Raw genomic sequence first — 16,948 nt, forward strand, 5'->3', positions numbered from 1 at the left:
GATCCAATCTTTATTTATTTAATTTCCATTTTGTCTGACATTAATAATTCCCAACTGATTTGGGGCCAATTGTTTTTATTCTTAGTATAATTTTCCTTCACCAGAAAATCTTTATGCATACTTTATGTATGGTTTGCTTTGCACATTTTTTATTATTTAAAATATATTTTTAATTTTTACATGTATGTACTGATAGCATAAATTTGTATTTAAAATCTCTGTGAAATATGACCAATTTGCAGGATATTTTAATTAATTTATCCTTATTGTCCAAACCAAAACATATTCGTTGTGACCTGACTTATTCAATTTCCTCTCTTTTGAAAATTCTTTTGATTTATCTATTTTATGAGAGAAAATTATTTTCTTTAGAAATTTAGGTGTTATGTTGATTCATGAAATAGACATCATCATTTTATTTCTTCGGGTGGTTCCCCTTATGCTTTCCAAAACACATATTGCTAAGACTACAATATAATAATTCTTAAAAGTTTATTATGAAAATTGAATTATTTCTACAGTAATTTGTACATTCATTCAAAAACATCTATTGAGATCTAATATGTGCAAAATGTCTTGGACAAACTTCAAATAGAAATGTAAATACAATATATCAAAATATTAGAGGTTTGGATAAACTGTGGTTGATTTAAGAATATAAATAGGTTTTATAATACCATCATGTTACACTTTAAAAAAAGGGATTGATCCATCAACAAATATATTCCTTTTCTAAGAAATCTGCCACTGTTCCAATTACATCATGTTAAGATTTAAAGGGTAACTTTTTATCCTCCCTGAAGGAAACTTCAGTCTTCCGAAAGAAGGTGATGGTTGAAGCTAGATTTGGTGGTGGGAATGCACAAAATAAAATAGAGGGTTGCTAAATCACCAAGCTAAGAATGGCAGTGTAATATGAGAGTGAATAGCAAACAGTAACAGTAGGGAACTCTAATCTGGCAGAATGCTAACCATGCTTCAGGTCTAAAAGCCTTTTTCTTCTTTGAAAAACTTTCTGAGCTCCTACACATTTTTGCTTCATTACTATTCTGTCCATTCCTGCATGACTCAGTTTGTGATGATACTACATCAGTCTTTGAGGAGCATTGTAATTATGTCTTCCTTTGGTTACTTTGCTGTTTCCAAAATAATTGCTTGTTGAAATATATAACCTTTCATCTTTCATTGTGAATAGAGATAAAACAGGGATAACAGCTGAGTCAGTAAACACTTCATATCTCTGATTCAACCACTGTTGTAACATTAATATTATTGATGTATTCTTCAAAACTGTTGATGTTCTTAAAATAAGTTCTTTTCAATAGTCTCGAACTGATCTGTTATCTAAGTATTTCCATGCATAAATTTCTCTACTCTCAATTCTATACATTAAGGCCCTAAATAAAGTCATCCTTTAGCAAAACTAAAGGTAAGAGGCAAGGCCACACATCAGATCACTTCCGTGTTGTCCAGTTTCCATGACTTACAATATGGAAGGGAATGAACAAGGCCCTGATATCTCTGATATTCTAACCTAGAGGTCGGCAAACTCATTAGTCAACAGAGCCAAATATCAACAGTGCAACAATTGAAATTTCTTTTGAGAGTCAAATTTTTTAAACTTAAGCTATATAGGTAGGTACATTGTTATTAACTTAATTAGGGTACTCCTAAGCTGGCCTTTGCTAAAAACATCCTCAGTCTGATTGAGGTACGTTCACTGAGGTTAACTCCTTCCAACTCTCCCATCCACACTCATCTTGTATACTTGTTTCGTCTATCTCCTTTTGTTCATCCTTTCTATATGTCCAAACTATCTCAACATACCTTTCTCAATTCTCGACACTACATCTTCTTTCACTCCACAATGTTCCCTAAAATTAACTTAATAAATTTTACTTAAAGTTTTAAGTCTTAGTTAAACTATAGGTACGTTGAATAAAACTTGATATCATACTTAATAATATTATTTATTGATAAAATTAAATTCCTTACAATTTGCCTTACAATATCCATAAAATTAAATCATGACAATGACTGACAGACACTAATGTGAACAATAGCCTTGCATCTTCTTGCAAAGTTTGGGTAAGTCCAGTTTGTATGTTGTTGTTTTTAATTGTAGGCACGATTCCAGGTTCTCATCAATAAGACGACTTCTCAATTTACTCTTGATAAAGTTCATGCTTGAAAATGATTGTTTGCATAAATATGTAGACCCGAATAAGGAAAGAACAGCAAATGCTAGTTTTTTCAGTTGATTATATGAGTCAGGAATACTATTCCAGGTGTTAAAAATCAACATATCTTCCTTCTCCAGGTCTTTCAAAGCAGACCACTTGTGCTGTGAACTAAGTTCACATTTGTTTTTCTCCAATATTCCTATATCAGCACAAAGACGTTCAAATATTGAGCTCCACAGTTCTTTGTTTTTTAAATCCAACAATTGCATTTCAAAGTTACCAATTTCAATATTAAAGGGAGAAAAATTTAATTATATTACAGTAGCATTGACAGGTTTTTTAAGAAAGGCTAATATCGCTTTGCTGTTTCTGAATTCCTGAAACCTGTTGAGAAAAGCTTCCTTCATTTTTAAAAGTGTTGTTTTGAAATAGCAAATGTCAATATCAGAATTATTTTCTTGGCAATGTTTCAACAGGCTTGGAAAGTGAATCAAAGTTTCTCTTTCAAAATCTTGAGCAAAAAGAGATAATTTGATTTCGAATGAAATAACTTATTTTAGCATCGAAAAAACTGTGTTTCCTTTCCCCTGTCGTTTATGATTAAGCTGATTTAGATGAGACGTAACATCTACCATGAAATAAAATTTTTGGATCCACTGATCGTTCGTTAGTTCTGAATAGTGAACACCCTTCTCAAGGAGAAATGCTTTAATTTCTGTTAATAAGGAAGCGAAATGTTTCAAAATGTTTCCTCTTAATAACCAACGTACCTTGTTATGCAGCAGAAGATTTGCATACTCACTCTCCATTTCAACTAAAAATTCTTTAAATTGGAGATGATTAAGAGCTTTAGCTATAATGGAGTTGATAATCTTAATCACCAGTTCCATAACTTTGCAAATTTCTTCTGGAAATGTCTGCGTACAAAGTGCTTCTTGATGAATGATGCAATGGTAAGTAAGTATCTCGTGATTAATTTTTTCTTTCAAAATAGCAATAAACCCATTTTTTACACCGGTTATACTTTTCAACCTGTCTGTTGAAATTGAGACAATCTTATCGAGTGGAATATGATGTTTTTCAATGCACTCAATTACAGCATTTGCTATATCCTCTCCACATGTTTGACCTTTGAGTGGCAATAATCCTAAAAGTTCTTCTTTAGGACCTGTAGATGAAATAAATCATAGAAAAAGTGAAACTTGCACTGTATCATTTATGTCACAAGGCTTGTCAACTACTATTGATAAAGCTGAAACCAATTTAAGATCTTCGACTTGCTGGTTGGTTATATTCAGACATTTTGACTGTTCTATCTTTCACTGTTTTAGCAGACAATGGTAACTCTTTAATTTTTTTTTAGAATATCTGCTTTGTTTTTAAAATCCCGAAATAGCTCTTCGGATGCATTTATAAAACAACTTTTTATGTATTCGCCATCTGTATATGGTTTTCCTCTCTTAGCAATCTCTTGACTAACCACAAAACTTGTAATATTAACATTGTTGGAAGATTGCATCCAGTAATTAAATACAGAACTTAATTGTTCTTGACTCTTCTGAAGTTCCTCAACTGCTTTCTTCCTTGCATCACCGACAGGATATTTAGTGCTAAATGACACGTGTTTAGTTGTAAAGTGTCTCTCCAAATTTGACTTCTTGTTATGCGCCAATTTTTCCTGACAAATAAGACAGGTCGGAAGGCCATTTAAGTTTTGAATAAACGCGAAAGTCTCGGTCCATTCAACTTTAAATTCACGGTTTTCGTCTTCCGGTTTTTCTTTGCTTCTTTTTTGTAGCCTTGTCAAACCGGGCACCTAAAAAAAGTTTCATTTTATAATAATAAAGCCACCAACACAAAAGAATTACAATTCTTAAATTGATGACAAAAATACCTGTAGGATTTGTAGCTGGTTGGAAAAATACAGGTAACTTTATGCTTAAGTACTTTTGTCACCCGCGCACGATTTTCAGATGTGACTAGCACTAACCACTGCACAGAGACTGCTGGCTGACTGGCTCACTCAACTCGTGCATAAATCGCGAGCGCCTCTCCCGCGGGCCGCATCTCCCTTCGCCGACTGACCAACATCCCCCACTTCTTCTAAAGCCACTTCTTCAAAATAGACTCGCCCAGGCCGAAAACCGACTTCTGTCCATGGGCCACGAAGTTTCGATCACACTGTATGTGCACGCTCACATGTGGTATTTTGTGGAAGAGCCACACTCAAGGGGCCAAAGAGCCACATGTGGCTCGTGAGCCGCGGTTTGCCAACCAGTTTCTAACCCATAATTACAAGAGGGTGAAGGTAATGTGACCTGCCTTGTGTAGTTTTGGTGATGATTGTTAACAAAAATGTACTATTGCAGTTCCTGTTTCATTAGAAATATCCAATAAAGTTAGTGCAGAATGAGTATAATGAAGATTAATAATGAAGAATCCTCATCTCAATGAAGTGCTTACCAGAGGGAAAGGAGATTTGGAAGTGGTAAAAGTTAAAAAGGGTCAAATACATGATGATTTTGAGTGGTGGGAACACATGGCAATATCCAGATAATGTATCCTAGAGGTGTACACTTGAAACCCATATAATCTTATCAACCATTGTCATTTCAATAAATTTAATTAAAAATAAAAAGAATTACCATAAAAATAAACAGAAAATAAATAATTTTTAAAAATCTTAACCTCTAATACTTCTGTTCAAATACTGTCATAGATATTCTTCAGAATGGTAACCTTGAATATTTTTTCTCTTACTAAAGAATGTTCCAGAATCTCAAAGCCTCCAACATCTCTAAGATCCAGGTCTCTGAATTTATTCTGATGGGATTCCCTGGCATTCACAGCTGGCAACACTGGCTCTCCCTGCCATTGGCTCTGCTCTACCTCTTAGCTCTCAGTGCCAACATCCTTATCCTGATCATCATCTATCAAGAGCCAACACTGCACCAGCCTATGTACCATTTCTTGGGCATCCTGGCTGTGGTAGACATGGGGCTGGCTACCACTATCATGCCTAAGATATTGGCCATCTTATGGTTCAATGCTAAAGCCATCAGTCTCCCGGAGTGCTTTCTGCAGATGTATGTCATACATTGTTTTGTGGGCATGGAGTCAGGCATGTTTTTATGCATGGCTATAGATAGATATGTAGCCATTTGTCAACCACTACGCTATCCATCAATAATTACTGAATCTTTTGTGGTCAAAGCAACTGTGTTCATGGCACTCAGAAACACCATAAGTACCATCCCAGTGCCTGTATTGGCTGCTCAGAGACACTACTGCTCCCAGAGCCAAATAGAACACTGTCTGTGTTCTAATCTCGGTGTCACTAGTCTATCCTGTGATGACAGAACTATCAACAGCATTTACCAGCTTCTTCTGGCCTGGACACTCATGGGAAGTGACCTGGGTTTGATTATTTTATCATATGCTTTGATTCTTCACTCTGTGCTGAAGCTGAAGTCAGCAGAAGCTGCGTCCAAGGCCCTAAGTACCTGCACATCCCACCTCATTCTGATCTTATTCTTCTATACAGTTGTCATTGTCATTTCCATTACCCATAGTGCCGCCATGTCAGTTCCCATCATTCCAGTGCTACTCAATGTACTGCACAATGTCATTCCTCCTGCCCTCAATCCCATGGTGTATGCTCTCAAGAACAAGGAGCTGAGGCAGGGTTTATATAAGGTTCTTAAAGTACACATCAAGAGCAACTAATGCATAGAGGATGCTTCTTTTTTCCATCTCTCCAGATATATACTCAATGTAATATCCAGTAAGTGCTTAATGGCAGAATAACTAAAGAAAAGAGGCACTGTTTCAGCTTTCAGTTATTATAATGTATCAGTGGCAGCAACTAAGACATAAAGTTTGTCAAATACTAGTATATGTTGACAGAAGGATATTGGGCTTTGAGTGGTGGGCATACAATTCAATACACAGCTGATGTGTCATAGAATTGTACTCTTGAAATCTGTAAAATTTTATTAACCAATGTCACCCCAATAAATCTAAAAACAAAGAAAGAAAAAATGGTGACACATTTGAAATTTTGGGTTTTCAACAAAATCTTCATCAAAATCAGGAACATTATGTTGCCTGTTTTCTCAAGGAATATAAAGGAAATGCAATAAAATACTATTTGAATTTCCTTTTTGTTTTATATAGCTTGTCTTTCTATGCCTCTTCTGCCCTCCTTTTTTGTTTTGTAATGTCTTTCTCCATTTCTTAGTTCACAAGAATGAAAATAATTATTGCCATGATTGATTATTCATTAACTCAAGACATTTTATAATCAATTGGAATAATTATTTTTCTTATTACACATGCCAGTGAAGCATTTTTATTATTAAGATTTGTTTGGGAAATGCTTTCTGAAATAATTAACCATTGTCCAAGAGCCATATCCTTCATATGTTACTCCATAAGGGGAATAAGTATGCATTTGGATTCCAGTAAAAAAGAATTTAAAATCATGAGAATAGTACACTTTTATTGTACAATTAAATATTGCAATGTAAATGTCTAGAAAATAATCTTTATGAACATCAACATAAATAGATATATTTACAATTTAATCAAACTTTAAAGAGTTTATATTTTCATATTTTGGACTTATATTTAGAATTCTTCAGTACTTTAGGGATTGTGTAATTGTAAGGTGACTGTCTCTGGTACCCTGTTGATAAACAGGGAAGATTGAAAGGGCATTTCCCAGAAAGATCAGGAATGTTACTGAGGAATGTGGGCAATAAGAAAGCAAAGTGAATAAATGTAATTTAATTAAATTACATTAAATTAATTATTTAATGTAATTTATATTTGGTGGGGATGCACTCTTATAATTTTACTGTTTCTAACCTATACTAGTATAGCAAACATTATGAATAAAGAATTATCAGGACTCTTTTTTCATACTGCCAATGCCATGATGGCACTATTTTTTAGAAATTCTTAATGATTATAACCAAAATACCTTAGTCATGCTCAGGAATAAATTTCTTGTCATTTCTAAAGGCTTTTATTCTTCTATCCCAGAGTGCTCACTTTTTCATGGAGGCTTCATCTACTTGAAGCCATCCTCCCTATTCAATCCAATATTGTATGGGGGCTTCTTTAAGTCGTTTTAGAGCCAACATAAATCTGTTTTTTATTTACTGTCTTTTGTTAATTTACCCTAACACAATTTTAACAGTTGAAGTGACGTAGATTGTAAGCATGCTACTGATAAATTGGAAAAGATAGAAATTGGCAGAAATAAGGTCTAAATGAAATATGAACAATGAAATATAAGTTATAAAAACTCACAAAGATGCTGAGGGAAGGCAGGGGGTGAAGGGGTAAGAGATCAACCAAAGGACTTATATGAATGCATATGAGCATAACCAATGGACACAGACAGGGGGGTGGGGGTGAGGGAATGTGCTGGGGGTTGGGGGTGGACAGGAGAGGTCAATGTGGAAAATAGGAGACTTATATAATACATTAAACAATAAAGAACTTAAATAAAAAAACACAAAGAAATTAATACCATTTTTTCTTAAAAATTGCTACAATTTACCATATTAAACTTTACTGACACCCCAAAGAGCATTTGTTTTTGTGGCTTATATCTGTAAATATGAACTATGTTCAAAAGTAAAAACAGAAAAATTGTGTTTATTTTTTAAAATATTTTTAATTTTTTATTACAATTATTATTGTAATTAACTACTGATGTACAATACTATATTAGTTTCAGGAGTACAATATGGTGATTAGACATTTATATAACTTATGAAGTGATCATCTCAATAAATCTCAAACACATCTGACACCATATGTAGCTATTATGATATTATTGACTAAAGTCCCTATGATGTAAATTTCTATGATTATTTTCTAATTAACAATCTGTACTTCTTAATCCCTTCCCCTTTTTCACCCATTCATGAAACCTGCTCCCATCTGGCAACCATCAAAATGTGCTCTGTATCTATGAGTTTGTTTCTGTCTCATTTGTTCATTTATTTTGTTTTGTAGATTCCACATAGTTAGTCTTTCTCCATCTGATATTGTCCCAGAGGCCCTGTAAACTATCCTCATTTTTTATTAATTATTTTGTCTTTTAGCTGTTCTGATTGGGTGCTTTCTGTTTTTCTACTTCCAAATCACTGTTTTGGTCCTCTGCTTCATCTAATCAACTGCTGATTCCCTTTAATTTATTCTTCATTTCAGTTATTGTATTCTTCATTTGTGATGGGTTGTTTTTTTATGTTTTCTTTCTCCATTTTTATGTTTCCTATCTCTTCATTGAAGTTCTCACTGAGATCACTGAGCATTCTTATAAATCTACATCTGGTTAGAGTTAGATTGCTTGTCTTCCTTTTATGTAGTTCTTTTTCTGGAGTTTTGTTCGGTTCTTTCATTTGAGGTATGTTTCTTTGTCTCCTCATTTTGGCTACCTCCCTTTTTTATTTCTACATTTTAGGTAGAGCTGCTATATCTCTTAGTTTTGGTATAATATCCTTATGTAGTAGATGTCCGATGGGCCAGTGGTGTAGCCTCTGTGGTCCCTTGAGCCAGGTGCTCCAGGTGCGGGCTGTGTGTGCCTTCCTGTTGTAGTTGAGCTTTGATTATTGTTGGTACATCAGTGGAAGGGACTGACTCCCCTGTTAGTTGGTTATGAGGCCTGGTCATGAATACAATGGAGGAGTGTTGAGGAGGATTTGCTTTAGCGGAGCTTAGACACCTGTCCAGTCCCCCCTTTGGATGGTGTTGTTTGTGGAGGTTGTCGGATGGTGCTCTGGTGTGATCTAAAGTGGACCCCATGTGTGTTGGTTCTGGTACCTCTTGAGAGGAACTCTGGTGCAGGCCAAGATCAGCTGCTGCCTGTGCCCTGCTCAGGGCCACTTGGTATGAGTTACAAAGCAGAAGGTTTCTATTTGTTCTGGAGTTGGAGGTGCCCGGGAGAGGCTAAGCAGTGAACTGAGCCCTGCTACCACTTGTGTCCAGCTTGGGTCTGCTTAGCAAGCGGTACGTATAATGCTAAGGCCAGATACTGCTTGTTTAGGATTTTTGAACCTCCAGCCCTCCCTCTGAACCCAGACAATTAAGTTCCTCCCCGTATGTCCCTGGCACCTTTTAAGCTGCTACCCCATCACTAGAGCTCAGAGAAAATGAGTCTGAATAAGGTTGAGCATGGGTCCTTTAAGAAAAATGCATGGGTCTCAGCAGAACTCCGTCTCACTCAGCCACAATCTCCACTGGTTTTCACAGCCAGAAGTTATGGGGTCTCCACTTCCTGGCACTGGAACCCTGGGCTGGGGGCCTGGTGTGGGACTGGAATCCCTCATTCCTCAGGGTGGGGCTGCTTCAGCTGAGATATCCCTGATTTTTAATTGCCACACGTAGGTGTGAGACCATAACTTTTCTCATCTCCATCCCTACCAGTCTTGTCATGGCTTCTTCTGTTTATTCTTGGTAATAGGACGTCTGTTCAGCTAGACTTTAGGTCGTTCTCAATGATGGTTGTTCTATAGTTCAGTTGTAATTTTGATGTGATTGTGGCAGGAGGTGAGCATAGCATTTACCTACTCTGCCATTTTGATCAGAAGCCTTCCTGTTCAAATTCTTTTTTAAAAAATATTGCCTGGGGTGTGACATTTTTATTGATTTTTTTTATTTTATTTCAGAGAGGAAGGGAGTGTGGCGGGGAGAGAGAGATAGAAACATCAATGATGAGAGAGAATCATTGATCAGCTGCCTTCTCCTGCATGCCCCACACTGAGGATCAAGCCCACAACCTAGGCATGTGCCCCAACCAAGAATTGAACCATGACCTCTTGGTTTATAGGTCAACACTCAACCACTGAGCCACACTGGCCAGACCCTATTCAAATTCTTGATCAGACTCTAAAGTATTTATTAATTGATTTAAAAGTAGCTATAACAAATCTATCATGTTACCATAAAACATATTTTTGTGACTTTATAGATTCCCCAAATGGACTTGAGACCCCCAGGTGTCCAATAACAATACCTCAAGTGTTATATTAGATGTTCCAGAGATAAAAGTGGAGGGAACTGGATGCAAATCACTGATGATCAGTGAGCAAGTAAAGAGATATTATTGAACTGAGAGTTTATAATGGAGAGGCTATGTCCAAGATGTTTTCACACAACCGATGATTGTGAGCACTATTTATGTAAGTGTCCATGGGTATTCTTAATAAGTAATTTTGTATAATAGAGAAAAAACTCCGATATCAGTAAATAACTCAAGAAAAATAAATTATTTTTGAGGACTAACCTACATATTATACATGTCCTTTATTTATTGAGAAAATTCATCTGCACAGCTTTTTACAACATGATTTCTACTAAATGTCATCCTCTTAAAACCCATGACTGCCATTTTTACTTATATTTTGTCAGCTTTATAAGCTGAATTTTGGCATGAGGGACTGCCCGGGCTGGAATGTACTGCATGAGAAGCCACTTCACTTTGTATCTCTGAGGAGAATTACAAACATAGATGAGACACTTAGGGATTCTCTCAAGAGGTTAATAAAATATCTTATATGAATACATTAGTAGAAAGTTGTAGTGGCCCCATATCAATGACCTGATTAAACTGGTGATGGAGAAAAAAAAATAAGAGAAAGACACCAGAATATAAATCCAGAAATAGCTATAAATTTCTCCACTAGTGTTGCAGAAAACATACATCTGAGATAGGTTATGGGAAATAAATGATACCATATATGAGTAAACACATGACGTCATTCATGGGTTTCTTTTTGTTGTTTTTCATTCATTTTTCTTCTATCCAATTTCAGTCGTCCTGAATACTTGCACCTTTCTCACCCCGGAAGAGCTTTATGACACTGTCACGTATCTGCTTTGTCTTTACCCCATAAACAATAGGGTTCAGAGTTGGAGGAAGAAGAAGATAAAGATTAGCCACAATAATGTGAAGAGAAGGGGGAATAGTGTGTCCTCCAAAACGGTGGGTAAAGAAAGTGAAGAATGCTGGAACATAGGTGATGACAATGGCAGATAAATGGGCAGTGCAGGTGCTGAAGGCCTTCTGCTGAGCATCTGCTGATGAAAGGTTGACCACTGCACGGAGGATCATAGTGTAAGACACAGATATACAGCAAATGTCAAACACTCCAATCAGGAGGGCAACCATCAGACCATAAATGACATTGACCTTGATGCTAGCACAGGATAACTTCACCACTGACATGTGGTCACAATATGTATGAGAGATAATATTGCTTTGGCAGAAGGGCAAACGCTTGACCAAGAATGGAAAAGGAATCATTAGCAACACACCCCTCAAGAAGGTGGCAAGCCCAGCTTTGGCAATGATAGAGTTAGTGAGTATGGTAGCATAACGCAGTGGGTAGCAAATAGCCACATAGCGGTCCAGAGCCATGAGCATGAGCACACCAGACTCCACACCTGTGAACCCATGGACAAAGAACATCTGAACTAAGCAGGCATTGAAGTTAATTTCCTTGAGATTAAACCAGAAGATGCAGAGTGCATTGGGTAGAGTGGTGGTGCAGGTGAAGAGATCAATGAGGGAGAGCATGGCCAGAAAGAAATACATTGGACGATGTAAGGACTCTTCATGATGAATGAGGTACACAAGGCCAAGGTTTCCCACAAGGGAGATGATATACATTGTGCAGAATGGGAGGGAGATCCATACATGTACTCTTTCCAGACCAGGAATTCCATCAAGAATAAAAGATTTTGGAGCCACATATGAATTGTTGGCAGCCAGCATAACTAATTCAATAGATGAATGCTAGTTTTCCAGAAGTATTTATTCTGAGTAGAAATTAAGAAGAAATTTAATTAAGATCATCCTTGAGAAGGCAAACTTAAGTTTGGAATAAAATTGCATTTATAATAGCATTAATAATTTTAATAATAGTGACTGAAAATATACCATTTATTGAATAATGTTATATTACAGGTAATATTTTAAAAGTTTTATAAGCAGCCTAAATGTATTTTTTAAAGTAATAGTTACAAAGTTGTAATTTTTTATCATTAAAATAGAAAAAGAAACTGAGGCACAGAGAGATCCAATAATGTTGAACATTACAAAATTAGATTCAGGGACAGAAATGATATTCATATATGACACTAACATTCATGCAATGTCTTTACATCCTGATTTGACAGAGTATATGGCTTATAAATAGCAAGTTATAATTGCAGAAGTATTGCCTGAAATTTGTTTATTGCATTTTGTGAAGATTATGATTATTTAAACCAAATATGATCTTATTCAAATTTCAGGTCTTTCCATACCAATTTTATGACTTCATATTTGAAACATCAGTTGCTCATATATAATGAGGTTAATGATAGCTACCTGAGAGTTATAAAAAATAATCAAAAGTTGATTTTTACACCTAGGTTACTATCCTCTGGAATTGGATATACTAACTCAAAATGCAAATGTAGATGCTACGTGGATATGAGATGCACAAACAGTGGTCAAGAAGTTCAATCTAGCTTTATTGTCCCATGTAAGAGAAAAAATAAGAAATCTCTCTTTCTTAAAAAACCTGTAATCCCTCAACGTCATTGAGGTCATCTATTTTCTTTTCATGTCTTTTCTTTTAACACAATTTGGAAAAAGCATATTCTCTGGACTCCCTCTTTATTCTCTTTCTTAGAATAATGTCCACTCTCATGACTTTAAGTATAGCCAACAAGAAAATAATTTTCAGAGAACCAAGATGGCGGCATAGGTAAATGCCTGTACTTGCTGCCTCCCACAACTACATCAAAATTACAACTAAAATACAGAAAAACTATCATCCAGAACTGCCAGAAAGCTGGCTGAGTGGAAGTACTACAAGTAGAGAGGTAAAGGAGAAAGCACATTGAGACTGTTAGGAGATGCAGAGGCACAGAATGGGCTGGATCAGCACCTGGGTGTGACGCTTTTTTAATCGGGAGGGAGATTGCCTCTGCGGAGGCCATCCAGAGGAGCAAGGGGTCCCAGCCCCACACCAGAACCTCAAACCAGGGTTCCAGAGCTAGGGAAAGAAGTCCCTACAGGCAGTAAGAACTATGGATTATAAAAACCAGTGCAGATTGGGGCTGAGTGACACACAGGTTGCTGGAGACCCAGATGCTCCTCTTAAAAGGCTGCCACCATGAACTGAATTTACAAGCTCCCACTTCCTCTGAGCTCCAGCAGTGGGGCAAGGCTCTGGGGGACCCAGACACATACGGGGAGGAACTGGACTGTCGGGGGCTGCTTTCTTCCAGACAGAGGTGCTCTCAGCAGTCATTGTTCTTGTGCTGGGACCTCCCCAGTGCAGGGCTGACTGACAGCCATTTCTGCTTGTTCTGCCCTGGTGACTCCTTGAGACACCGACCCACCCAATTTACAACCCCACCCAAGCTGTGTGCAGTGGATTTTGCATATGAATGGTCTGCCCTTTGTCAGGCTAAAACTCTGTCAAACAAGCTGCAGCTGTGTCAAGGAGCCCCAAACCTATCAATAAAATCCCAAGGCCTGGCACCAACACCAGCCTGCCTTGCTTCACAGCTGGGCCTTGTCTGGGCACTTCCAATACAAAGAGGAGGGATCTGTAGATCTCTCTGTAGCTCCTGCTGAGTGGTCCCAGGCAGTGGATGACTTTGAACCTATCTGGACACCCAAGAGCCAGTGTACCCAGTGGTCAGTGTGAGACCATACCAGATAACAACGTTTCACATCCATAAGCAACACACTCAAGGGACAGACTCATTGAGCACCAAAGCCCCACTGAAGCAAGTCCTGCTCCATAAGTGTGTCTGCTGCAAAGCAGCTCTTCCACTGTAGTCACAGCTGATCTCCACAGCCAACTGGCCTGTAGGTCAATTCCTCCCAGTGACACCAACAGCAATCAAGGCTCAACTACAACAAAACTGTGCACACAGCCCACAAAAGGGTGCAGCAAGAGTGTCCACCTCAGGTGATTGTGGAGGCTGAGCCACTGGGCCCTATAGGACACCTACTACACAAAGCCACTCTACCAACTCAAGGAGACTTAGCAGCTACCCAATACATAGAAACAAACACAGGGAAGTAGCCAGAATGTGGAGACAAAGAAATATGTCACAAATGAAAGAAATGGAAGAAAGCAAACTACTGGATATAAAGTTCAAAACCACAGTTACAAGGTTACTCAAGAATCTTCTAGAAACCTCCAAGGAACTTAGTGAGACTTTCAAGGATCTTAGTGAGAATGCCAAAAAAAAAAAAAAAAAAGGAAAAGGACCAGTCAGAAATTAAGCATACACTGACTGAAATAAAGAATAATATACAGGGATTCAACAGTAGACTAGAGGATCCAGAAAATCAAATAAATGATTTGGAATATGAGGAAGCAAAAAACACCCAACCAGAAGAGCAAAAAGAAAAAAGAATCCAAAAATATGAAGATAGTGTAAGGAGCCTCTGGGATAACTTCAAGCGTACCAACATCTGAATTATGGTGGTGCAAGAAGGAGAGAGCAAGATATTGTAAACCTATTTGAAGAAATAATGACAGAAAACTTCCTCTACCTGGTGAAGGAAATAGACTTACAAGTCCAAGAAGCACAGAGAACCCCAAACAAGAGAAATCCAAAGAGGACCACACCAAGACACATCATAATTAAAATGCCAAGGGCTAAATACAAAGAAAAATCTTAAAAGCAGCAAGAGAAAAACAGTTACCGACAAGAGAATGCCCATATGACTGTCAGCTGATTTCTCAACAAAAACTATGCAGGCCAGAAGGCAGTGGCAAGAAATATTCAAAGTGATGAATAGCAAGAACCTACAACCAAAATTACTCTACCCAGAAAAGCCATCATTTAGAATTGAAGGTCAGATAAGGAGCTTCATAGACAAGAAAAAGCTAAAGGAGTTCATCAGCACCAAACCAGTATTATATGAAGTGCTGAAGGGTATTCTTTAAGAAGAGGAAGAAGAAGAAAAAGATAAAAAATATGAACAAAAAAGTGACAACAAATACATTCTATCAACAATTGAATCTAAAAATCAAATGAATAAAAAAATCTGATAAACAGAATAAACTGGTGAATGGAATAGAATCAGGGGCATGGAAATGGAACAGACTGATGATTCTCAGAGAGGAGTGGATTTGGGGGCTTGCAGGAAGAGATTAGACAAAGATCTTATTTGCATGTATGCATTACCTATAGACACAGACAGGGTGGTGAGGGCCTGGGGTGGGGTGGGAACCAGGTGGAGGGGAGCTATGGGGGGAAAAGAGGGACATCTTTAATAATCTCAACAATAAAGATTAATTAAAATAAAAAATTAACCTCCAATAAATAGAATTTTATCATATATCCCCCCGCCAAAAAAAAAGAAAAGAATTTTCAGATAATGAATTTATTAATAAGGTTATGTCACAATTGTGCACTCCTTCTAAGTGCATACTGGATATTTCCATGGACAGATTAAATTGATCAAGTACAAGACTAAACTCGTCACTTAATCCTCTACCCCATGCCAAATAGGCTTTATTTCTGGGTTTTGTTTTTTGGATAATAGTGCCATCATCTACCACATGACCTACCAAATATTTGTGATCTCATCAAGTATCTCTCTACCTCAACTTAGTTAAAATTTCTTTATAACTCAAAGTGTCTTGGTTCTTAATCTAAGCAGGTCACATCAGCATGCCTGTTATCTGTTCTCTATCTTCAGATAAGAACAACTTCTATTTTTAATCCAAAAATATTCTAAGTCAGCTCTTCCTTTCTATTACCACTCTACTGTCTTTTAAAGATCACCTAGATACATCCATCTATTTTTCTGCTTTGTCTCTTTTAAAATAAATTTTGTCTTATAGCAAAATTCTGAAGACATTTTAATCCACTGCTTAAAAATCTTCAATGTCTCCCCACAAATTTGAGGATAAGGCTCAAATTTCTTGGCATAACATTCAATAAAGTTAAATTTAGACCTTATCTAAATTCATTTCCATTTTATTTCTTTCCATTCCCTAAGCATCCAAAGTGTTCTGGTTTGAATGATAAACTATATCCTAACATTCCATGCTTAAATTTTGCTAGATTACTTGCTAATCCCAAAATACAACATATACTTCAATACTATCTTGGCTTTGCTCAATTTATTTTTCTTATTTGAAAGTCACTCTGTCATATACTCATCTTGATAAGTCTTTTTTAAACTCTAAGGTAGAATGTCATTTCCTTTAACGAGTACTGTGTATTCCAGAGTTCAGGGTAAGTGTTGTCATTAAATTCCCTGACCCAGGCATAGGATGTTTAATTTGCTTGCCCAAAGCTATACTGTGTATTCCAGAGTTCAGGGTAAGTGTTGTCATTAAATTCCTTGACCCAGGCACAGGATGTTTAATTTGCTTGCCCAAAGCTGTTAGTAATTAACTGAAAGTGAAATCCAGGTTTTTCTAGCTCAGACTCATATCTGTTTAGCTAAAACAAAATCCTTTATAAAGGCTAACTAACAGTGAATCAGTGACTTATTTTCTCATTTATTTGTTTTTGTGTTGGTTTGCTTCACCCCCTTCCCATCTGTTTCTGACTTGAGACCTCTACAGCTCCTGTTTCTTTTAATTTCTGCTTGCCCAGTATTTTCAGCCATCTCCCAGGTAAAGAATAAGGGGGTTGTATGGAATGATTTATACTGTCTCTTTCAAAGGAGAAGGTGATTTGGTTACAAGTACCATTCAGACTTACCCCAAACCTCCTCC

At 36.9% G+C, this 16,948-nt stretch overlaps 2 protein-coding genes across 2 annotated transcripts; one reads left to right on the forward strand and one right to left on the reverse strand.

Annotated features, from left to right (window-relative positions):
* Nucleotides 1–964: 964 nt before the first annotated feature.
* LOC102418472 (putative olfactory receptor 56B2) lies at nt 965–5,909 on the forward strand. Its single transcript, XM_006094646.1, has 2 exons — nt 965–982; nt 4,959–5,909. Exons 1-2 carry the CDS (start codon nt 965–967, stop codon nt 5,907–5,909), a joined length of 969 nt encoding a protein of 322 aa, XP_006094708.1.
* Nucleotides 5,910–11,007: 5,098 nt separating this feature from the next.
* LOC102418782 (olfactory receptor 52N5) lies at nt 11,008–11,973 on the reverse strand. Its single transcript, XM_006094647.1, has one exon. It carries the CDS (start codon nt 11,971–11,973, stop codon nt 11,008–11,010), a length of 966 nt encoding a protein of 321 aa, XP_006094709.1.
* Nucleotides 11,974–16,948: the final 4,975 nt, after the last annotated feature.

Source organism: Myotis lucifugus, unplaced genomic scaffold (assembly GCF_000147115.1).
Source record: "Myotis lucifugus unplaced genomic scaffold, Myoluc2.0 scaffold_138, whole genome shotgun sequence".
In the NCBI taxonomy this organism is placed as follows: domain Eukaryota; kingdom Metazoa; phylum Chordata; class Mammalia; order Chiroptera; family Vespertilionidae; genus Myotis; species Myotis lucifugus.

Coding starts and splice junctions, on each gene's coding strand:
- LOC102418782 (XM_006094647.1), bottom strand. CDS start 11,973: ATGCTGGCTGCCAACAATTCATATGTGGCTCCAAAATCTTTTATTCTT.